The sequence below is a fragment of the Phalacrocorax carbo genome, chromosome 8 (genome assembly GCF_963921805.1).
Source record: "Phalacrocorax carbo chromosome 8, bPhaCar2.1, whole genome shotgun sequence".
Lineage (NCBI taxonomy): Eukaryota > Metazoa > Chordata > Aves > Suliformes > Phalacrocoracidae > Phalacrocorax > Phalacrocorax carbo.
Window position 1 is genome coordinate 15,763,589 of NC_087520.1, and position 26,120 is coordinate 15,789,708.

The window sequence follows — 26,120 nt, forward strand, 5'->3', positions numbered from 1 at the left end:
AATACACAATTAGAGTCCTACATAGTATTGCCCTATTAATAAAATAATTTATAACTTTTAGAAAAGCAACACAAATTACTACCTATACTTTTGCATTCCTGTACATGCCACATTCACATCCCACGAATAGTACAATATTAATAACAGAAGGAAGAAACTATCCTGAACAAACCTACCATAGTAAATTGTTCATTTTCTATAATTCAAACTATGCATACACATCCTTATTATGTCCTTTGAAAGAAAAGAGATGCCTCACTTATTGTAGATCTGTGTGTGGCTTACACCAATAGTGTTCTAAACCTCCTTCACTTGGAGAGGTTTGGCACTGAGCATGACTGCATATACCTGTAAGTACAGGACCCTGACAAATCATGCTGAATAGCTCCTGAAGGCATTTTCTACAGCTTAGATCTACTCCTTTTGGTAGTGCAGAAGAAAAGTGATTAACATCTATGAATCCTAGTAAAACTTTTATTTAAACATAACTTTTACTGTTGTTCTTGTATTAGTTTTGGTTACTATATACTTCACATAAATATTTAGTTTACTTTAGAAATCCTGGACTAAAAATCTCTGACAATATATTGCAATTTCAAATGCCAAAAACATTATTAAAAACACAACCTGGGGAACATAAGGAATTCAAAATCTTATTAGATTCCTATCAAGTAATTCAACAGAAACCAAAGTGCATTTTGAAGCAAATACCAATTAATATATTACTGTCCTTTCCTACAATTACATTTTGTGAGTCACCCACAGCACATTGTTCAAAATGTAAATATTTTAAATTTACTGTACTCAACTTATCTCTAAAAATATTTCTACATCAATTACTTAAAACAACCCTGACCATTAAAATTCACCTTAGTTTTGTTCTCATGTACATTGTTTATCATTCATATAAAAGGATTTTATATAAAGCTCTTAATTTAATTTGAAAAAAATCTCAGGGAGGACAACTGGTACAATGTTTTTTGTCTAAAAATGACAGTTTGCAGTTTGAAAATATCTTTTGATTCACAAGGTAAGAATACTGCCATTTAATGCTTGCAGAAACACATAGAAAGGACAGTTTGTGTACACCTTACTTTTAAAATTTGGATTCTAAATGCAACTTATACCTGTTTGTGTCTCTAGATGTGCTTTTCTGTCAGTTCGAACCCAAACACATTTATTCCAGCAGGAACACAAAGGACAACATGCTTTTTCCAGATGTTCCTAATAATTTCAGATCTTGTAGAGATGTTGATCCAGAGGAATCACAACGACCTCTATCAGCTTGTAGCCAGTCATAAATCACGTGCCTGCATTTTATCTGACATATATTTACACAATCTCTACTTTGAGATGTAATTTTTAACACCTGTGATCTTGTTTTTACCAAATTTTTTTTTTCCTCCCTGTAGGAAAAGTTACTGAAACTGCATGTGTAACCCATTTTACATTAGAAAATGTACCTATTGCTTATGTTATATGACACTGAGCCAGTACTGAATGCAGTTTAACTGCAAGTAAATGCAGGTCCAGCTCACAGTTGCCACTCTTTAAGAAAAAGCTGATAAATATGCTTCGGTCTTACCTCAGATTTAACTGTTTCACCACTGTTCAGCAGTAGACAGTACAGGCACCCATTATCAGCAAGAAGGGTAACAACCAGTGTTGGCTTATGACTGTCTGTGTCAATCTCTTCTGCACACATTGCCCAGTTAAGTCCTTGTATAAGGGTTGGAAATGAGTACACAAAAGACTTGCCTTATATTTTTGAAGGCCCTCAGCAGTGGCACCCCTTGGAACACCTACTGGCACCCATCCTCATGAAAGCAGTCTGTAAGGCTGATCCTCAGCAGACATAAGCCCACAACTCTGAATGGCCTCTGATCAGAACAGAGGCAATTTGAGACGTGCTGCATTCTTCACCATCCGTTTCTTTAATGTATGATTTGTTGCCAGTGTTCATTTTGACAAGCCCAGCCTTTCCCATTTAGACAATGGGGAGCTAAACATGCAGACAGAGTTCTGCATTTTACTTCATTGGCCAAGAGCAGCGCCTGGATTCAAAGTGACCAAGTCCTTCATCACATCCAGCTATTAAAGCGTGCACTGGGTTTTACATGTGTCTAACCTCCCTAAAAGGACAACTTAACAGGTAAGCCCAAGTGCACATTTAAGTACTTCTGGCTGAACTGTAGAAATCTTGTCAATGTTTTTTCTAAACTTGGATGGTCTTGTATATTGGGAACTTGCATGAATAAGTGAAATTAAAAAAACAGTCCCTTCTGCTAGAAGCTGGAAGGTTCTGGCATAATCACTATGTCACCTGAAAACTCCAAGTACTTACTCAAGCACTTAATGCTGTAAATCCTCATACTTTACAAAAAGTGCTCCTGTGAAAAAAATAACTTGCCTTGCATATTTCTCCAACAGAAGGCAACAAACAAATATAGTGTTATTGCTTAATGCCACAAATGTCAAAAGTTGATAGGCAGTGATTTAAATACCTACTGTAACATATTTATTGTACAATTAAACTGCTGTTTGATTGGTTTAATAACCTTAAGAGTTCATAGTATTACACAAGACAGCAAAGTGTCTCAGGGACACAGGAGGAGGTTCTTACCTAAATCTACCATGAGAAGACGAGTGAGAGCAGTGTAGAACACTGTCCGGCACCTAAGGTCGCTGAGGCTGTAATTATCACTGATGCCCAAGAATGGGAAGTGCTTACTCTGTTGAAACATAAGTGTATGAAAAGTTAAGTGCTCTACAAAATTTATTACACACACTGTTTTTTAATGTAATAAGAAACTTACTGTGTGATTCTGAAGCATAAATTTCACAGCCTCTATTTTCACAAGCTTTTTCAGGATACTATAAGTAGCAGGTATTAAGGAAAAATCAGCCTTGCAGCATTATGATTACATTATCAAGTTGTACAAACTTTCAGGAATTTTTAGTGAGAAAAAATAATCCTTACTGAAACCAAAACAAATGTACATTAAAAAATATCTGAATTTCATCTAGAAGTATGTGTCAAGGAGATATTCTTTAGAACATTAAAGACCATAATCTATTAATAATTAAAGCAATTTCTTTTCATGGCATATATTGTAGTCACAAAAGAAACAAATTAACTAAAGGACTTTTATAATTAAACAGAGAGTTTCTGATAATAAATGGTGCAGTTTTTCCCAGGTAGACCCATGTTATCAGCATGTAAAAAAAAAAAAAAAAAAGTGGTTTTGCAATGCCTGCGTTGAAGGCAACTGGCACTTGGCAATGGGACTGGCAGCATCCCTAAGCAGCTCTGAAGTAATGGCCTCAAAATCACAGAGGTGATCTTCCAGACCTGTCAAAAATTACATTTAATTTGTTTCAGTTACAACAGGTAAAATGCAGCTCATGCATACTAAGCTATGTTAAACACTAACCAAAGTATCTTCAGATGTATAAGAACTGAATGGAAATTTCTTAAGAACATACAAAATCTCAGAGCCAGAGCAGAGTCCATAACAAGGTGGTACAGCTGGGAATTTTGGATGTATCTATGGATACTTCCACAGGAATCACAGTTTCTTCAACTTTGTACAATATAAAGCCAATCTGACTATTGCTAAGCATGAACTGAAATCACCCACTCCGCAAACTGGCTAAATTCAAGCCAGTGACAGTTCAGACAGCAGGTAACTACAGTAGTACAGTGTCGGCCCCAGCCACCACACTCTGCTCTCAATGCAGCCCCCCAAGGTCTACTGGTCTGGTCTGCGCATTGGACTAGCAAAGCTACATGCCTGCTGGGCTGAAGCTCCTGGCCCTGGTCCAGCAGGATAAGCTTGAATCTGTTTGCCCCAGCTTATATACAAAGGCTGCTGGGGAGATGCACATTAAATGACACAGAAGCAACGTATTTCCTGGACTGCATATATCTGATGGATCACATATTCTAGCATGACTTACTAGGCAGTTACACCCGATGAAACGTAGTACTTTTCTTCAGGTTTCTTTTAAAAAGTACAAGAAATCGTAATAAATCAGAAGCTGTGTCTGCCAAATATACGTTACAGAAAGTTCAGATGGCTAAGACTTGTTTCACGACTTCAATCCTTTCCTAGCTGTGTGAATTACGAACATCTTTCATAGCATGAGGACACACTAACTCCCTGCCTCAGATGATTCAAACATTTGAGGTTGGGCAAAGGAGATAATACTGTGTATTGCAATAAGAGCCATGCTGACATCTTTGTGAGCTTTTGTACAGAGGTAACCGCTGCCAGGAGGGATGTTTGCAAACAAGGAGTGAGAGAATGGCCGAGGGAATGGCCTGGATTTTCTGACTCCTGCTTCTCCTTCAGTTGATACAAAAATTGCTGTATGACTCTCAGCAAGTCAGTTAAATTCCACTGTCTCAGTTCTGCATCTGTAAAATGGGGATATAAAAAACTTTGTGATATCCAAGTATACTAATACACTTTTTCAGGAATGCCACAATAAAATTCAAAACCCAGAAACATTCATAAGCACTGAAGGCATCAAATGAATGAAATGACTTACGGGCTTGTACACTCTACAATGACTATTATAAAAACAGGACTCATTAGTTTACTGAACACTGTTGATCCCTGGCATTGATAAAGTTCTTTAAGAAATACGCAGCATGACTGCATAATTTAGACAGTACAGTAGTGCCTACAGACCTGCACAAACACAGATTTTACAAATACCCATAACACTTCTTATTAACTTTTGGTTTTTTTTTTTTTTTGAGTGCTTGCTTCACTCTGCCATTCCTGCACATAACTGATTGAAGAGTTCAGTTACTTTTATGGGAATAAACAATTTCCCTTTTCATATTAAATTCTTTATAAACAGTTATAAGTGTAAGAATAGGTTTTATAGCTGCTATTGGAAAATCTCCTAATCTAGTTTTAAGCTGATGCTCCTTTGTCAATCTATAACATTTGACATAGCATTACCTGACTTTATATTGCAAAGCTTCATAGTTGGGTATTTTTTTCCTGTTACAAGGGAGAGCCTTTCATAACATTGTAAGGCTAACAAAGACATGGATAAAGAATTTCTGAGAGACTACTTTACCCCAAGTTATTGTATAAAATAACAATGAAACTGTAGTTATTTTGCTACAAAAATATACAGTGGGAAAGTTAATTATTAGAAAGAACTAAACATGCATGAGGGAGCACTATGGCTTCAACGACATAAAGGAATGACTAACATATTCCATTATGTAAATGAATTCAAAGATATTTCACAACTGATCAGCTAGGAGGGACATAATGATTTATAATTCAAATAACTGAGCTTTGAAATCAAATTGGGCTACTATATTTCGAAATATGCAAACCTGGAATAATTGTGAAAGTAATGTAAACCATGACACCAGCTCCAATCATTTGTTGCCTTTGTTGTTAATACTGTCTTATATTTTTATTTCCCCTGTTATATAGTACAGTTGCTGGAATTACGGTTTGCTTTTAATTCTAGATTATGCTTTAGAAGACTATTATACACATAAAAAAAGAAAAATACCAGTTTATAAGACTGTGTAGAAGCTGACTGACATACAGGAAAGTACTGAAATTAAATAAATTATTATTTTAACCTTTCAGGCTAGCCACAATTTAATCTATATCCAATACTGAAAATTGATCCACTGGATCCAGCTTCTTAACAATACACTCTTTCAAAGCAATATGTACTTAATGCCTTTTAAAAAAACCCTAATGTAATGTGAAAAGGCCAAAGTTTGCAATGCCAGGAAGTAGTTATAAACTACTTCATATGTTTGAAATAAAAAGTACTTCAGTATTATTATTAAAAAAAACTATTGGTAGAGTTTTTTATAGGAAAAAAATACATATCTTTAAAAGCCAAAATGACCAGTGAAATTGGGTTGTACATCATTTTCTGGGAAAAAGGAAAAACAGCCTCGACAGGTGTAATTTATCATTTTTCTGATTTAATACCAAAGAAATATATTAAAATAATAAAAAGAATCCTGAAATCCTCAAAATTTGTAGTGATAAATAGCCCTCCCTGTCTTTATTGCATTATGCCTACTAACAGAAATATTGCATGGTGGATTTTGCCAGACAAGGACGATTATTTTCCAATAAAAAGTTGCATATTAAATTCCAGCACAAAAGTGGGTGTCTAATACTTTTGAAATCTTTTACAGTTTGCCAGGGAACACAATTTTAAACTTAACTAATACAACATCATGGTGAGTGAACCAGCATTAAAGCTGCCTCTGTACAACCCCACCCCTTTAAGCAGAAAAGCTACTGTTATCAGAATTTTTGTTTTAAGTATTTCCATTGAAAAATAATTGAATAAATTTTTGTAATTTATTTTTTGGCTAATCTCTCTTTTTACTAGCCATTAAACATTTCACATTACTGTTTAAGATGTATATTTACGAAGGCAGTGCTGCTTTACATCCTTACTATGCACAGGGGTCTGAAACTGCTCTTGCAACAGTTAGCAAGTTTCTGCAAAGGAACTTCTTCAGGTGCACTTAGCTTATTAAATATCTACTTTTTCATCCTTTCTAGGTCCTGGTATTATTATATCCATTTCATGTGCAGAAACTCATTTATTGCAAATATAATTTGAGTAATTGCAAAACTAAAACTATCCAGACATTTCAGCTTGGAAAAGTATTATTTGCACCAATACTTTATACTGAGCTTCATTTCTGAGAGCTACTATGTGAAGACATGCCTTTGAAAACCTCCAGAAGACCATATGAAATGCTGGATGCTTGTTGACTTCAGCAGTAACATGAAAGTGATTATCTCAGCAAGTATACATACATAAATAAGCAAGCACTTAAAGTTAGGTGCACCATGTTAAATTTCTTGGTTATTTTGAAAGTGTTTTGAAGCCTACTGAGGCAATAAGCACATAGTATAAAAGAGGAGAGAGCTCATGAGTCTCTCCATAAATCTTATTAGTGAAATAAATGTCTCTTCTTCTGTTTTTGTCAAATTCCTTAGCAATGTTTCACTTTCAAGTCCTTTCCAGTCCTATTTCTGTGATGCCATGAGAACATAAACACATGCATATTTAAAATATCAAGTTAGCTGCTTAATGGTATTTCAAGTAAACATATAGAAGTACACATTGTATGATTTTCATTAAACTAAATTCACTTATGGAATGTGGAAACGCACACTCATCTTTCAACCCACGGAAATATATTAAAATTCTTCTTATATGATTAGAGTTCTATGCAGAAATAGAATTATACCAATTGTCATATTCCAGGTGCCTTCCCCTCTGCTTGTCTAACAATCTCCTCTAGAAAATTACTGAAAAGTTGTTTTTATTTTAAAATAGCAAAGGATTTCAGTATTGAATGTTTTCATGAGCTCTGGTGGTTTATTATCTGTCGTATACCTTTACATATTGTGTCACATCAAAACCAGCTACTACTTTTTTTTATATCTTGCTCAATTGACTGAAAATTCAAACAGCAGACATTCTTCTCCAACTTACAATAAGTAACTGAGTATTAGAACAAGATATGAAAGGTTTGCAACAGATAGCAAGTTAGCATCCATCATTTGGGTAAGAATTTCACAAAAATACTTGAACCTAGACAAAAATCCACATGCAAAGTCACGGCTGTTTTACCAGCAGTAAAAGCGACACTGACACAGTGAGGAACTTAGAATCAGGCAACAATAAAGCATGTGAAGAGGCTTGTGTTTAAAATCTAGTACATGCTTTGTATGTTAGTTGACTTATCCTCAAAGTAGAACAGTTCTGTTCTCAACTGCTAACAGAATCAGTCCTGTTCTCAATATTGTTAAACTCATCAGTTGTATTGACTTCAGGATTAGGAATGGGATAGATGACACTAAGCAACTAGCTATATGATTTCTCTTTTGTTGATAAGAAGTAGGTGGAAATGAGCACACCTTTTAAAAACCATGCACAGAAAAAGATGAACCAAGATGAATATTAATAACCTAACTGGTTTAAAAATTTGCCATACAAAACAACACAAGCCTTATATTAATTTTTACCTTATTATTTTCCAACAATATGTTATGCCCTATACAATAAAAAGGATATCCAACAGAAAGGTCATTTAGAAACTGAAGAGTTCTTGAAATCACAGGCTCACATCTTCCCCGGTATTTAAGATTTGTAACACTAGAATAAACAAAACAAAAGTGAGATAACACATTTTCCTCCTTTCGAGAAGTGCACTACAAAACCTCATAGTAGTAGCACATTATCCTACATACGTATTTCTGTGATACATCTTAGGATTTTCTATTTGAGATAGAAACTGCTTTGAAAATATGCCATCTCTTTTTCCTGAACAAGGGATTCAAATGTTTTTGTAACACGGTAACAGATACATTCATTTAAAAAAAATCCATCCTCTGTGATAATGAAATAAATTATCTGAAGCTTACCCCTACTTATATCTATCTTACTTTGCAACACAATATCTGGCCACTTCACTTCTGTAGTATTTATCTGCCCAATTCTTCACAAGATAAAAACAAATTGCTGTAAATTCTTCAGAAAAATTTCCATAGGAGAAATGAGGCACAGAAAAACTAAGGGCCAATTCAGAGAGCTACTGACATACCCAACTCCCAGTGAAAGTCTACCTTTTAGTTCTTGTACTAACCCCTATTTTTACTCTTCCCTACACCAAACACTTAACTAAAGCCAAAATACACATGGGATACTGCATTTCCCTAATTGGAACCCCTCTCAGACGCAGGCGTTTAGGAAGCATACTCTGATTAATGAACCAGTGCATACATTATGATATAGAATAATACCAGACCTATTATGAATCCTCTGGGAACACCACATAAAACAACTTACCATTTTTGACAGCAAACTCTTACAGTTAACCTTCCAGTGAAATCATGCAGCTAATGCCAGGCAATGATGACTTGCTCTACTACCTTCCAATAGGTTAAGCATGACACATGGAGCACAGAGGACCCTCTACAGCTTCTTCTGTACTGTGTGCAGGTCAGTGCAAAGACACCTAAGTGATTTGGGATGGAATCTGTTGTGTTCACCTACTAGATTTATTATGAAGTGAAGAGGTGGCATTAACCTTCAGAAGAAAGGGGTAAATTGAAGCTAGTAAAGTGGAGGAATGTAATTTTTTTTTTCAAGTGATGACTGGTTACAATAATAAGCTAAGAGTCACTGATCTTGCAGTCTGTCATTGCCTAGCTTTCTGGAATGTCATGTAGGCCAGTGTCAACAATCTTACTGGAAGTCCAAATGCCTGATACTTAGTGTTTCTGTTATAAACTCCAGGCAGTGAGTCCAAGAAGAAATTACTCGCCCCTCCCCCAAGTATCCCAAATTCATTTATCACGTAATTACACAGTGACCACTGGTAACTTTGTCTTGTACTCCTTTGAGAATCCAAGTTGGGCTGGTGAGCCTATAACAAGTTCCTCCCTCTTAGTTTCCTTCTTTGAAGGCAAGTGCCTTTTTTGTGCCCTACTCTTCTAGGACATCCACCATCACCCTCAATTGCTCAAAAACCCAAAAGAAAGTTGAATGCCCCCTTCCTCCTGACAGGGAGATAATGCTGCATGACAGATTCACAGCAGAATTTCTGGTATTGGGTTCATCTGGAGAGATAAGAACAGGTCATCACAGCCTTTTGAGACATAGCCCATTCAAAGAAAAAAGGCAGCATGACTTCCTGGCTCAGAAGCCCTGCACCTATTCCTGATCATGGTATCAAATTGCTAGGGTGTATCTCAAACTGCCAGGTGATCAAGAATAAATAATTTCAGATTTATATGCCTCAGTTTCCTTGTCTGTAGAATATTCATTATGATTCTGACTTTAAGCTGTCAGATCTATTGATGAAAGACCACAGCCTAAGCGGTATAATCAGTACCAGGTATTTATACCGTGAAGCAACAGGATTTCAATTTTGGGAACATAGAACTTGAAGAAGAGATGTTAAATGCCTTAAAATCAGCACTGATTATTGCTTTTACATGTTCACAGGCTAGGGAATATACTACACCACATAAACTAAATCTCTTTTTCAGGAAGTTATAAACTCAAGAATGCAGTTTAAAGCATCTAACTGTTTAGTATTACTTGCTCAGGAAAAGGCAAATAACAATGCAATTACCAAAGCAGTATTCCTCAATTTAGATTTACAAACAAACATTGATTTACTTTATAAAATCTCTGTGAAGAGCTACAGAGGTTCAGATTGCCTTAAAGAAATAGCCCATTCTAGCAAGTCCATAATTCACAGTTTATCCCTACTATGGGGAGCTCTGGAGATGTTTATAGTTGCACTAAATCCTTAACAAGTATATACCATACAAAGCAATAAAAATGAATTTGGACTATCCAGATTTGACATGAATATCAAAATCATAAAAATGTTATTTTGCAAAATCTTTGTCCTTCAGTAGCCAGATGTAAGACATTTAAAGAAAAACAAGAAGTCAGAGTGACAGCTTGAAGGGAAAATTAAAACTGTATAAGGAAGGCTCTCCATCCAACATTCAGCATACTTCTGTATACGTCTATTATTTCAGTTCATGGCTGTATATGGATGCTGAAAGATGGAGTAATAATATAAAAGCTAGAAAGTACTTGTGAGTGAACAGAGGCTGGAAAATTTCAATTATAATTGTAGCAATTCCCATTTCTGTTTCTGCCTTATCAATATCAGGCAAGATGAAAGACACATAAAATGTAATATTTTAAGAAACATCTACAAAACATTATAAGTATCTGAGAAAGTTTGTAAAGATCTAGAGAGGGACCTCATAATATAAAAAGCAGTTTTCCACTATGTAAGGAAGAGAAGCCAAGGAATGAGAGAGGAGAAAAATTTACAGCTCTTTGAGAAATCACAGCAAGACAGCACTTAAATCCAAGTGTTAGTGTCCTTGCCTCTTTCTCTCTCTCAAGTAGCTTATTGATTTAAAACATGAACTAAATGAAACAGACTCAAAGGAACCAATCATAAAGTTTCAGATGAGTCATGGAAAATAAGAGCTTCATCATAAGCTACACCAATGCCAAATTCACCAAAACATCTATGGTAGATGAGCACTGAACACATTTTAAAGGCAAGTACAAAAAAAATGGAAATAAAAAATGACGCAATATTTCCAATTTTGGTAACAATACGGGTATCAAAATACTGAACACACACACACCCCAAAAAAACCCAAAAAGAGCAACAGTAACACTGATCCATGCTGAAAAGCTATGAGAATATAAAAAGATTAAATGAAACAGTATTAAGAATCCAGTACACTTTCAAATATTGGCTTTTAGTTTGGCTTTAGTAAGAGTTTGCCTTCTTGCCTGGCAGAGAAGGACCTGGGGGTGCTGGCTGACAGCTGGATGAACATGAGCCAGCAGTGTGCCCAGGTGGCCAAGAAGGCCAACAGCATCCTGGCTTGTATCAGGAATAGTTTGGCCAACAGGAGTAGGGAAATGATCGTGGCCCTGTACTCGCCACTGGTGAGGCTGCACCTTCATTACTGTGTTCAGTTTTGGGGCCCTCACTATAAGAGGGACATTGAGGTGCTGCAGCATGTCCAGAGAAAGGCAACAAAGCTGGTGAAGGGTTTGGAGAACAAGTCTTATGAGGAGAGGTTGAGGGAACTGGGATCGTTTAGTCTGGAGAAGAGGCTGAGGGGAGACCTTATTGCTCTCTACAACTACCTGAAAGGAGGTTGTGGTGAGGTGGGTGTTGGTTTCTTCTCCCAAGTTATTAGTGATAGAATGAGAGGAAATGGCTTCAAGCTGTGTCAGGGGAGATTTATGTTGGATATTAGGAAGAATTTCTTCACTGAAAGAGTGGTCAGGCATTGGATCAGGCTGCCCAGGGAGGTGGTAGAGTCACCATCCCTGGAGGTGTTAAAAAAAAAAAGTGTAGATATGGTGATTCAGGGCATGGTTTCGGAGACATGGTGGTATTGGGTTGACAGTTGGACTTGATGATCCTAGAGGTCTTTTCCAACCTTAATGATTCTATGATTCTAAGAAGAAAAGAATAAAACCTTAGCTTCTAAAAGCTGCAACAAGAAAGCTTGCCAGCTTTCCAACCTCTGAACCATCTAGCTTGCTATGAGACTGTCTGTCACCATGACTGCTTACTAATGCAGTTCCATCAGCACAGCAAATATCCCTTCCCTTAATACAGTGACTTAGAAGTATTATTTTCAGAGGCTTTTATTTTTAACCTGAAAGCTAGAAGGGGAAGGTATATGGTTATATACTCCAATTATATTACAATGATTAGAAGATACTCCAATCTACATCTCTCTGGGAGAAGGGTTAACACATCAACAGAAGAATCAAAATACTCTGCATATATCAAGTTGTGATGATATTTGGGCAGGGAAAGAATCAAGGCAAAGATATCAATTTCCAGCCTCTTAAATCCATTTCATGACTTCCCCCCCCCCCCCAAAAAAAAACCCCATTCTACTGTCCTTAATTTCCTGTCCTGTCCTCAGTTTAAAATTTGGAGAAAGAAAGACCTTTTCAGACACATGGACTGTATCATGCTGCTCTTAGAAGTTTCATGTGGTGCACAGCACAGGACAGCTCTTCATACAGGATGTAGCAGTTCTTATGGCAGTGGTGGATGGGAAGTGATACTGCTGGAACATAGGAGTGGAATGCCCAGCTTAGAAGAGAGAACTGAAAAACATGTGGTGCAATTTAAAAAAGAAGATTTCAGAGGAGGAAGCAGAATCAGGGATGCAAGGCAGAAAAGCAAAAAGAAAGCGTAGTCAGCACAGAAAAGGGAGTGCTGAAGAATGAGTACATACTGTACAAAGAGAGAAAATCCATTTGGTCACAGGGATGGTGAGTACCTTCTCCGTTTACCATTGCATGCCAAGGTGCTCAAATATTGCTTACAGGTCATTTGTAAGTGCCCAAACAATTCATCCATCCTCCTTCCAGGAAGCCTTGAACCTCTTCTCTGAAATGTAATGGGCAGGTACGTTACCACAATAAAGCTGAGGAATCCCAGGAATGCCATACTACCTGTACATACGTAGGTTATTGTACCTCACATGTACAGAAGATTTGGTAATACGACAAAGAAGCAGCTGCAAAAGTTAAGTTGCTACTAGCCAGAAGAGATGACAACTGCTGCAAATCAGCAAGTTTGGGTGTGGTGGTTTGTTTGGTTGTAAACCATGTAAATTTAGGAATAGTCTTGGTCTCAAGTAAAGAATATTGCAAATATACTTGCATTATAGAAATCATGAAGTTAAACAACCCATACATTTTAAACAAAACTTTCAGAGTTGCTTAAGGTGTCTGCTATCCAATTTCCATTAAAGTGCAAGAAAAATGTACATCCCAAACCCCTAAAGAGACTTTGAAAATCTCTTCCTTAAGTGGTACTTAATTTTCAGTAATAACAAAGATACCAATTTGTTGGGAAAAAAAGCTCTGTATAGACATGTTTTAATTCTTTCTTGTAGATTATCAGAATTTACTATGAAAGCTCTCTGTGGCTCAATGACAGTGATTGGATATATACTTTTCATTAGAGCTGGACAAAGGTGAATAGTTAAAAAATGCACATTATGTCGTGAATAAAAGTGCCAGGTTTTAGTTTGCTATGATTCATGGAGTCATACCAGAACAACTGTACAGAAAAATATTCAGAGATCCAGATTTTTATATTTATGTATTACTTTAACTCTGTCACATGGAAAACATCTCTCTATATATGCATGTATATGTGCATCCACCATAGTGAAATAATTACAGCAGGGGAAAAAAAAAAAACAAAACAAAAGACCAAAAAAATCAAACAGCAATGTTTGAATATGCATCTTTCATTCATGTTTCAATTATTTTATCATGACCAAAATACTAAATATTTGGGCAAATATTTTGTGAATCTACCTCATGATAAACCACTTCCACATGAATTTGATAGTAATTGAAAGGAACAGAAGAGACTCATAAAATGTGAAGAAAAGGAAAGTTGCTTGCAGCCAAAATAAATACAAGACCCTTTTGGCCAAATGCCCAGGACAGGCTCAAGGAGCAGATGGGACTAAAACTACTCCAGTCTAGATGTTTTCTCGCCTCCTACATATACAGGGAAGGACCAAGGCAGGAAGGTAGCTGCTGCTAAAAGGGATGACCAGTGGAAGCAGAGGACTACTATTGGTTTTGGGTACAGTGCCTCATTCTTTGCTTGAAGAGTCCTGGCCTTGATCCACTTACCAGTAGGACAATAGGCATAAGAACATGTGACAGGGCTGCTTTGGGAGGAAGTAGGAACAACAAAGGTAGAGAACTCCGGAGAGATGGAGGAATAGTCTGTGCCTTTGAAAACCAATGCCTCAAGGCAACAGGCTAAGAAGAAGAAAGTCTAAGGAGACAGGCTGGGACCTTAAGTCATAATCCTCCAGAATCTTGTCATCCCCTGCAACCACAGTAGCTCCTTCAAAATCCCATTGCTCCCTCTTGTCTGTCATCACAATCATGTAACTCCTCCCAGCTTATCCCTCCCTTGAACCTACTCTACTGTTGCTATGATGCTGAACAGGACTGAGAAGATTTAAGATGCCTTGCATATTACAAAAAATTAATATGAGATTAGGTATTTTTCAGTTCGCCTTTCCCCTTCCACACATACACACCCTATAAGGTGATGGTCAAAGCAAGCAAAGACAGTGGGTGGTAAAAGAACTATCCTATAAAATTTCTGGTAAGACTGTGATGAAAACACAGCCATTAATGGATATTCTGACTACATAAAACTCCATCCCTTCAGAAATGATTTAACAGGAATTCAGTAAAAGGCACATTCATTAGCTTCCAATGAAAAGGTGATAAAAGGTCTAGGATCTGATGTGACAGTAGTACTTTAAACCACAGTCAGAAGGTCTAAAGGACACCTATTACATTGACAATCTCAAAACATTTTTGTACTTTGAAGAATATCTATTTCATACAGCCCTTAATCCATAAAGTGAACAGTGACTACTGCAGCTACTAGTAGCTATGACATGGGTATTTCAGATTGTTTTCTGTCAATGAAAGAACTCAGTGAGTTTCTCACCAACCCTCTACTGCAAAGCTGCTACTAATGAATTCAAAAGAACAGATTAAAGCCACATACATGGAAGTGAACTACTGAAAACAGAGATCTGGAAAAGCACAGCTCAATAGAAAATGTGTTCAAAATCTTAAGAAATCAAAGAAAAATGCCATTTATCCATCTAAACATTACTGCACTCACATCGGACTTCAGGAAACCAGAACACCCTGTGTCAACCAGTAAGTTATCACAAAAAGAGGTTAAGTCTCCAACAGCAGAACAGAAGACTAATTAATCACAGAATCACAGAATGGTAGGGGTTGGAAGGGACCTCTGGAGATCATTTTGTCCAACCCCCCTGCTTGAGCAAGTACACCCAGAGCAGGGGGCACAAGAACGCATCCAGGCGCGTTTTGAATGTCTCCAGGGAAGGAGACTCCACAGCCTCCCTGGGCAGCCTGTGCCACTGCTCTGTCACCCTCACAGGAAAGAAGTTTTTCCTCACATTCAGGTGGAACTTCCTGTGTTCCAACTTGTGCTCATTGCCCCTTCTCCTGTCATTGGGCACCACTGAAGAGAGCCTAGCCCCATCGTCCTGACACCCACCCTTTAGATATTTATAGGTATTGATGAAATTCCCCCCCACCCCAGCAGTCTTCTCTTCTCCAGGCTGAACAAATGCAAGTCTCTCAGCCTTTCCTCATAAGGGAGATGCTCCAGCCCCATGATCATCTTGGTAGCTCTCCGCTGGACTTGCTCAAGGAGTTCTCTGTCCTGGTAGATTATAATTTGCTTGATTAGCAATTTAATTGCTATGTTTACTCATCACACCAAGTATAAAATGCTTCCTGCATGCATCCTTCATTGGATCCTTTAATGGCAAAGTAGAAAGAAGTAACCTGACATTGCCTTTTAATCATCCCTTTGTGCTAATGGCAGATTGCGATAAGGTAGTTTCTCCAACACTTTCTGATTTGAAAAACCGGTTGCCATTAACCAGGCAACAATATTTTTTCACATAATGCTCAGCATTAACAAAACAGAAACTATACAGTCTCAGACACTGTTGTGCAGTTACTATATGAGAATACCACCACTTTAACAAGCAAATGCACACTAAAAATTCCCTAGTGTTTGCTTTTAAGCTAATGTTAAGGAACACTATATGACAAATTTCACCTACTTAAAGAAAAAAATGGATCGGCAGGGTAAGATGAGCAGTAGACTAGTGGCTTTCTAAAATAACAGCGTTGTTAAAAATACTGACTACATCCACAAGAGGAAAAGGCAAATGGTCTCACAGCCCTGTATCCTGTCCACTGCTGTTACGAATGTGCTAAGATTGTTTTCAGTAACCAGAGCACCAGAAACACTGCCAGACTGGACTGCCCCATCAGACCCTAGGTTTCGGATCATATATCAGTATGTTTCGATTTCACACCCAGATTTTCCAATTGGCATGCTCTCACTGGGAAGAAGCTAGTTTATTTCAATTGACACAAACACGAATGTGTTTATACAGCAGTTTCACAGCTAACTCTTAAAGCCACTGACTGAATTGTCCATTTCAAGCTGAAACATCCATTCTGTAAAATGAAACTGATCTTCAATCTAATCAATGAACAATTAAAGTTTTTACGAAAATACCATAAGCCATGAGGAAAGAGGAAAAAAACACAGTGTGTAATCTAAAAAGCAGCACTGATTTTTGCTTATGTACATAGTTTTCTTTTTAAATCTCCCATGTAACATTAAAACCCTATGGGTTTTTTTCTGAATTTACAGTACTTGTGCAAATATAGCCCTACCCAATCTAAACACATGTAGTACTTACCATACAACTTGTTAAATGATATACCATTATTTGCTCAATTGGCAAAGGCAACAGAGATTTCACCTCAATGACAGTGACAAGTAGAAAGAGAGAAGGAAACTGATGCATCTGGTCTCTAAACAACCATCCTCTTCCCCCCTTTTTCCTCAGTCATTCACGTTTCACTGTAGTTTGAAACAACAAAATAAAGTCTAGCTGTCTAGTACCACAACATGGACTGTCATGTGTTCCAGAAACTGTACAGTAAGTATCCATCAATATTCTTCCATTCACCACCCTCAATTTACCTGTCTTTAAAGCATACTCCAGATAAATATCAAGGTTTGATAGGTACTACTGTTACCCTAAGGCAAGATATAACACTTTTATAAGCATTTATGCCTTGTTTTTTACAGAAAAGTTAAGTCATATTAGAAAATTACTTTGTCTTAATTGCTACTATTTCTCAAGGTTGGTAGTCATGGTAGCAAAAGACAATCCATGTTTAATACTGTCCGAACGGTCATGGCTAACTTGGCAACATCAGTAGAGATATTTCTCCAGTAGGTCAAAGTCTACTGAAAGTATTTGCAGGTCTTATAAGTCAGATTTAGAAGACATGAAGTAAATGACAGGATGCAGCATCTTCTTCACTGTAGAATAGTGAGGTAAGTTACTTGCTTCTTTTTCTCCAGGCACACACAGAACTCATTGTCTCCTGGGGACTCCCAGATTTTTTTCAGTGGATATTCACAATTTTTCTGAGGGACCATTTTGTTTTGCTTCAAGAGCAAAACTGATTTTAGATGAAACTCTTTTGAGTCAGGAGAAACTATCAAATCTCATGAAGGATAAGTAATAAAAGACAAAATCCTGCTAGTTTTGCTGGCACCCAAGGAAAGTGGCTGTGGCAGAGGCATGAGAAAAAGGTAGTTTGTCCAGAGTAATTTTCTAGGATTATTTTTAAGAGCAGCATTGCAACACTTATCTGCCAGAATAACAGACCATCTTATTCTGCCAAATGGGCAGACAGCTGATAATAATGCCCTTTGTCTCCTTCAGTATGAGGTCTTAAAAATCCTCCTCCGTGAATCTGTTTAACTTGGTCAGTTCCCCACTGTAAGTTACCATGAAGCTTTGCAGGCAATTCCACTGACATCTGAGGGTGCCAGGAAAGAGAAGTGGGGAAGGATGGGGACTGTTTATGCCAGGCTGTCACTGTACATGAGTCTATGAAGACTCAGCTCTATTCTCCCATAAGCCATCCAGAGGTGATGCAGGCACTGTGGAGGACATATCCAGCTGCATGTGTTTATTTAAGGGCCTGCAGTACCTTCAGAAAATAAAATATGGGTGCTTCTGAAAATGGTTATCCCGTACTTCAAATATTTAAAATGTACCAAAGACATTTTTCTAGCAAAGAGCAAACTTAACGACAAAATAAAACTTGGATTTAATGTAAATGTTAAAGACAAAACAAAATACAAACAGAACAGAACCCAAGCACAAACTCACATTTTTGTCATAAATGTTTCCAGAACATGGTTGTCGTCTTTTATTCCTAAGACTTCTGACATTCGGGCATATACCTGGAAATAAACATTTCAACAGTAACATATTATAGATATTTATAAGTACCAACATTTTCATTTTTTCTAAAACTTCCCTATTTTGATTTTGCAGGACAAAAGTACAAGCACAAATGCCTCTCTATCCAGCCTAGCTGAAGCATTTTTAAGAGGTGGCTTATACATTCTCTGATAGTGTTTTGTAAATTTGGGATGGAGAGGTTTTTTACTTGCCTTGTATACATTTATTCCCACAAAGGCGATGTAAATTTTCCACATTAATTTTGTTGTTTACCTAACAATACAGTCTCTATTCAGAAAGCCTGTTTTTTAATAAAAAATTGCAAAGGGATGGAGAAAACATTATTCTGTTGGTCTCTGTCCTCAGTGGGATGTGATTCAACACTGTCCTTCAGCTTGCATTTGCAAGTTCTTGCACTGCCAGGCATAAAATCTGGTAGATTAGGTACTCTTTAGACATTCATTTTTGTGTTCTCAAAGTGAGAACAAAGGCTTTGGCAACGAAGTAACGTATAGTTGTATATTTTTTCCCTTAATTTCAGATCCAAGACATATATTACCAGCCACGTTGTCCCAGGACCCTACCTATCAGATCAAACTACTGTTATGATGCAGTAATGAACACACAAGACACATCAAGTACATTTTTTCCTTACTGTGTAATCTTCATAAAATACTTCTGTAGTTTTAGTAGCTGAACATTTAGTTTGTATAAAAACATTTAGCTGGGTTAAATCAACTTCAGAAACAGAGGGGAGACATGAACTGCAGTATTTCTCTACAATCCTCTGACAACTCACTTTACCCTGAGCTCAAGTAACTGCTACTTGCTTACGACTGGGCTAAATGCAGATCTACCAGTCAGTACATTTTATTTCAGTCATTCTAACCTTTAGTGATAGTAAAGCAAATATTATGGGTTATACATAATTCTTCTATTTGATGTGATCATGTCAAGTATCACTAAGGTCTGAAATGAGAGCACCAAGCCCAGCACTCGCAGCTCCAGTTACCCAGCGGTGAAAGCCTGGTGCCATCTAGCTGTCAATTTTGTTTGCTGACATTATATATTCCACACAAATACCAATGGACTTTAGCTAATTCAATACTTCTGTTACTGTACCTAAACTTGTTTGTACCAATTTCCTTTCTGCTAGTGATGTAATCCCATTACTTTACTTAAAAGCCAAACCAGCAGTATTCTACCTCTGAGGAAGTCAATCATAATACTATGAATAATAAATAATACAATAAAAATGGTATTTTCATGTCCCAAAGTCTTTAGTTTTCAATCCAAGCATAATAAAGGCATGAAGAGATAAACTTGCAGCTCTAACCAGAAATTGCACCAAGACCAAAGATAACTGAACTTGTAAGCTAACTTATACTTTAAGTGTATGAATATAATTTATTGTGACAAAATTGATAGTGAAAGCTCAATCTAGATATGAAAAGAATTGTAATAAACAATTCTTCAAACATTGCAAAATATTATGTTCACACTGTAAATGTGATGTTATCATTTAGAGTAATTACACATAGCAACAATATAGTCCAATACAAAAAAAAAGTCTTCTAATTTGAAAAGTAATCTCTCTAAATAGTGCACTGCTAAAATTCTGTAGAAGCTGCAATTTGAGCAAAGTTTAAGAATTTCTGTATTTGACAGGAGGAAAAGAGAAAAAGAGATAGCGAGGAATGTAAACATCTCAGCACACACACATTTATGTTAAGATCTCTCTGCCACGGAAAACCAGTTGGAGGAAGGGAGTGTGAGCGAGTGCATGTCTAGTAGCATTGTGCTCTGTTGTCAAACTAGGCTCTCCCCACATCAGAGTTTAACAAATAAAATACTAAAACAGCAGTCAGTGTTGACAAAGAGCAGTGCTTTAATCCACAATTATCGTTGTAACTCTTACTACTCCTTTTATCATCCATTAGCTTTGATTCCCATTATCCCATCAAGAACTGTGTCAACGCTTTTGTCCCTGGGGATTTCCCACAACTACTAGGATCTGACAGCCAAGCTTGAGTGCTAAGCAGGATCATTACCTCTTAAATCCACTTATCTGATCCACTGAATAGTAAATTGAAAAGCTCATTAACAGCAACAATCTGATTTGTTTTCACATGTGACAGGGTCATTTCAAGTCAGCATGAATACAGTGCTTGTAATAAAAACTACTACCCGTTTGGTAATGTGACAAATTGTAAGCTAAAATAAATGTGATATTTTAAACACCTTCTTCAAAACCATTTTCAAAACCAACACACACTCTTAGCACGTAAAAATAGAAAAGCAAACAACCCTTAACCACAACAATGAAACGCCCTTAGACTTTTAAGTACTATAAAAAATTAATGATAAAGCATTTTGGACGTATAATAATAAAAAACACTTCAACAACAAAGACCGTGCTACATATTCAAAAGGCGGAGAAAAACACTGTTGAAAGGGGTCATAAAAGGATGTGGAATTGCATGTGGAAATGATCTCATCTTCAGCTTCGTTCCCATCACAGAGCCATGAAGGTAAAGGCAGCCCAGGGCCTTGGGGGGGCCTCCGGGACCTCAGAGCCATACACCTACTGGGCTTCCTCCATTTAAGACCTCCTCTTCCTTCTTCCAGCAGGAAAAAAACCCAAGGCTTATGTTTTTAGTTCCCTCCAGACACTTCAAGTAAGGAGCAGGATAATTACCGTCCAGTAGGAAACAACCACTTTAAGACTTCCGGAAAACCTTCACAAAATCATTCCCAAATCCTTACAACTGCAGGTTTCATAACTTCCAAAACAAATCCTGCATCAACACGCGGCGCTACACAATCACACCATGATGTTACCAAAAATGTAAGCTTAACAGGAAAATATCCCATCATCACGATCTCATCCTTACAACAGTTATGAATGTAGGTAAAAAATCTGCAGAAGAGATAACATTAGGCTACAATGTTTGATGAGCTTCAGAGGTACAAGTACATACTCGAGGTCCTTAAATCAAACTCGGGCTTATACTGCCATCACAACCAATACCCACGTGGTGTTGCTGTATTCAAAGGTGACAGCAATGGTCATGACAGTGAAGAGAAAGAAGAGACTAGCAAAACACCTTCAACAATAATCAATAACAATTTCAAACACGTTAAAGCAAGTGTGAATGCAAGGGATCCAGAGATTCTTTTCTTTTGCCCCATTAGTACCATTAAATCACCTCAGTGGAATCAGGATGTTTAAGGAAGACAGCAGGTTCACAAGCTCTGGTGCCAGGGAATTCTTTATGACCTAGCAGATTTATCAGTGGTTCAAATTATGTAGGCATATACATCGCAACTACTTGAACTGTACCTGCTGCATTTCAAAAGGATGAGAAAATAAAATTGTGGAAGCAATGTTTCATAAAGGAAAGTACTTGTATGTAAATACAGTGCAAGAAAACAGAGAAATAAAATACAGTAATCACACTAAAACTTATTTCTCTGACTCCTCTACTCTTTGGCCCTAGATATGTTTAACTTGGCTTTGTCTTCTGAGGTGTTCTCTTTTTGGTACTATCATTATAACTTTGAAGAAGCTAATTATGTCAATTCTTAAATGTGAAGCAGATTACAGAACTGGGAAGCTCAGAATATGAGTTCCTAAAGGTTGTATGGCTATATAATGACAGTCACAGAAATTCAATAACAGCACTGTATGGAATGTACTCAAACGCACCCCATGAAACAAATTAAAACAGAGCAATGAATCTCTCACACTGTGCAAATAAGAAAACACAAGAAAATGTTGCTTTCTATATGTTTCATAAGAGCTATTATAATGAATTAGGATTTTGGATAATGAATCTTCAGAAAATTACAGTAAAGTTATTACCCGTAGGCACAGCGTAAATGCTTAAGATATTATAACTTCCTTGAAGCTCTCCAGGCCTTGCTGCAGAGAACTATTACTGCAACATTAAAGTATTTTGTCATGAACATTGAGGGCAAAACCAGACCTTAACCGTATTTACCCCAACCTGACAGAAGCTGAGTGAGGACAGCTGCTACAACCCAGCCTGGAGTAGCTGGGCTGGAGCACACGGGGGAGGTCGAGGAGAGCACCTACTTCCCCACTGTCTGTTTGGGAATTCACGCAATGCAAGGGAGACTACAGCAAGTTTCTGAAGCTGCCATCCCACCTCTCTGACTAATGCCCCTGTGTATCACCCACTAAAACTCCACACTAATCACAAATTTATTTCTCAGTGTCAAGTACCACAACACATTTAGTAATTTCTACTGCTTTTTAAATCAAAATCAGGTATTTGAGATTTTCAGCACTTAAAAGCTCCACTACAACACAGCGGAAACCTAACTTCCAAATCCCACAGACAAATTCTGAAAATCTGAACTGGATCCCCTAATTAGTATATCAGGGCGCCAGACTGTTCATCTTTGCCTTCTGACCAAACTAAGGGCTTAAAAAAAGCTTTGGCTTCTCTATCCTCTCCCTAACAGAGGAAAAAAACTTGGTCACTCATAAAAACTCATTTCTGACCAGCTGTCTTAAAAAGGTAAGATCTCAAAGCACCCTTATCTCAGTCTAAACCAAGAGAATGGGCTAATCTGTTGTTTTATAGTTAGGTCCCTAAATGAAAAAAAGTTCCAAAGCAGGCCATAAGAAATTGCCTCTGTTTCAGACAGGATCTCTGAAGATTATGTTAGGCTTTGTGCTACATAAAAAGCAGGCTGCTCCCCAATTCACTGCTACATGTGTTTGTAAGCAACCAGAGGAACTACACCGATTATATAAATCATATACTATCTACTGTTACCTATAAACCTAGCTTAATTAAAATCCTGCATAAAGCTATTCCTCAATTGAAAGAGACTTACTATAAAATAACATTTTAAAATTAGGCTATTGCTATAACAACAAAGCATAACATTGTAGGGGAAAGGGTAAATCTGCTGTGTGGCTCAGAGTCGTTATTTCCTTCCTAGTCTGTTGAAATACTCTGTCACCACAAGTTCAGGTAGCAAGAGGTATTAACAGTTTCCCACAAAGGCCGGTTTCCAAGCCCTCTTCCCCAGTCCCTTCCCTCTTAGCTCCACAGCAAGGGAATTCACAGGAGTCTGGGGTGCGGGCATGATTAACTCCCCACCTCTTGCTCCACAGAGTGCCCATGAGATGCCAGCAATAAACCTTTTCTTAAATGGAAAGTGATCCCTATTTCAATTGCTTTCGCTCAGCTTTTATTTACTAATATATTTATCTCTTCCTTTCTTAATTCCTGTTTTCTGAAAATCTTGAAAGATGGATGTACAATTCTGGTGAACTTACTATGGGAGACCTACTTTGAACTAACTGCTGATGTGGCATGAGAAGCATTCTCTGAAGAAAAAATAATAAATTGGTTTATGTGCTACATCTTCAGTTAGCCATTTGTTAAAAAGGTGCTTAGCTTTAAATGTCTTTAGATTTTCATTTTTGTTAAGCACCGTTAGAGATTTTTTTAAATTCCACTGTATCTTTTGTTCCCCTCTAGGGCTTAAAGTACAAATATTATAGTGAAAACTGAGAAATACTACTAACAGCTATTACTTTTTGAACATCATCTGGAAGATTTTTAGTTTTTGAAGCACAGTGCTGGCCTGCACTTTCCATCAGAGCTATACACTGCACTGCAGAGATTCAAACCATGTATGCAGTCAGGTATTTGCTTAACAAGAAGCCAAAATGTTGCTTTAAAATCCTCTGATGATTGAAACAAATAAATTTTATACAGATTACAAGAGTAGATTTCTGCCAGTCAGAAAACTCCAAAAGATAAAGTATTACAGGTTCTTCAGTAGCAGTAATCAACACTCTTACTTGCCCCTGTAACTATTAAAAGTGTCCAGCTTAATGTTACTGAGTTGCTTAGTTGTATCTAAATGAGTGGACCATTCAGCACATTTATGGGCAACAAACCTCAATGCAAAAGCATCAACATTAGTTTGGCACTTAAAAGCAAATAATAAAAATCATAGCTACTTATCATAGTTCTGAAATTTCTATATCAAAAACTATTCCATTGTACTGACTAACAGTACAATGCAGGTGTTCCGCATCTCTCAGGATGAAGCCTTAAGCATATGAAATTTAGCGATATCACATATTTTAGAAAGGTTTTGCACCAGGGTTGTACATGAGAGTGCTTTTGCACATTTATCCCACGGCATAAGGAGAGGTGTTACAGCCACCACAGCTAATACTAGCAATTTGAACAACTCTCTTTGGCAAGCCAGAAATAAGATAATTGTTCAACATAGGCTGGCTCTTCTGAAATACTGGAAGCATTGCCTGTAATTATAGACATCTGTCATTGCTAGCCACTCAGTAGTAACCCTGACATCAATATACAACTATAACACTAAACTGCCTGCAGGCACAGCAATGGAAGCCAGATACGAGAGGCGGGCAATCATCTGCCTCATCCAAACTATCTGTCAAAGGTTCCTAACCACAAATAGCTCTTACGTTTTGTATCCTTAGGATAATATGTTGATTTATTTTAGATCCTCTAATATTTACAGTCTAGGCCATCTACTAAAATAAAGAAACAAACCTTATGGCTAATGGAGGCAGTTACCGTTCAAAATCATCAAGGAAGGTCATAGCTCACTACTCCAATGTTAAACACTGATGTCTGCTTTGAACATGCACCTGTGTATAAACTTTCCCTCCTCCAAAATCATGCATGCTCATTTCCAGCTACAATGTACACTGATTGCTATTCTCTCATCAGCCAACATTTTATCAAACACCCCAAAGAGATATTTACATTTTGAACCTCAAGAGTACCTGTGCAAAAATGTGCACAGTAAGTTCCAGTATCCTGGAGTTCACTGTGTCAGTACGGAAGAGAGAGGTGCTCTGCAGAATTACCTTCAACTTAGTTTCGAAAAAGGAAGTGCATTAATGATATGAAGTATGGTTACAGATTAAATGCTTCATCAGTTCTCAGCAGGAAGCTGACGTACACTCTTAACCAAGAAATAAAGTTTCTTGAAATCTACAGATAAACATGGATAATTTCTTTTTAATTCTAAGCCAAAGATCATGCTGAAACCCTCAATCTCTATTTTTTTGGTCTTCATTTGAAAATCAATCTCAGAAGGGTCAAAAAAGATTGTAGGTTTAAACTAATTAGGAATTAACATCCTTACAATTATCATAATTTGTTATTAACAAAACTGAGATTTCTTAGTATGATTCACAACAGCCTCTGCTGAAGAGAAACTATTAATTACTAGACAGACAGTTAGCTTACAAGTGAGCTGCATTTTAAAAACCTCCTTTAAAATACAATTGCTAAATGCCTTACAGTGCTGTAATGTGAGACAGGTTCAAATCTTATTACTTCACTGAAATTAAAACCTAAGTTTTAATACTGTTCAAGTCGAACAATGATTCCACACTTTATTGCTTTTGAAATCCCTTGATGATCATAGGAAAAAATGCCCTCGAGAAAAAGAGACTCTGTTTTCGATAAACAGAAAATACAGTTTGCACTCTTAGCCTCTTTGTCATCACAAAAAAAGGATTTAATGCCAATTCTTTAAAAAAAAGACTTTTTTCACAAAATGTGCACCTTGTGTGCCATTTGTAAA

At 37.1% G+C, this 26,120-nt stretch overlaps 1 protein-coding gene across 4 annotated transcripts in view; it reads right to left on the reverse strand.

The window, feature by feature from the left end:
- RANBP17 (RAN binding protein 17) overlaps positions 1-26,120 on the reverse strand; it is a 163,082-nt gene that overhangs the window by 60,270 nt on the left and 76,692 nt on the right. For all 4 annotated transcript variants that reach the window (XM_064458903.1, XM_064458904.1, XM_064458906.1 and 1 more), the window contains 4 exons: positions 18,417-18,490; positions 8,111-8,184; positions 2,817-2,887; positions 2,624-2,732 (listed from right to left, as the gene is read on the reverse strand). In XM_064458903.1, coding sequence (XP_064314973.1) covers positions 2,624-2,732; positions 2,817-2,887; positions 8,111-8,184; positions 18,417-18,490 — 328 coding nt within the window. The remainder of the gene's footprint in view (positions 1-2,623; positions 2,733-2,816; positions 2,888-8,110; positions 8,185-18,416; positions 18,491-26,120) is intronic.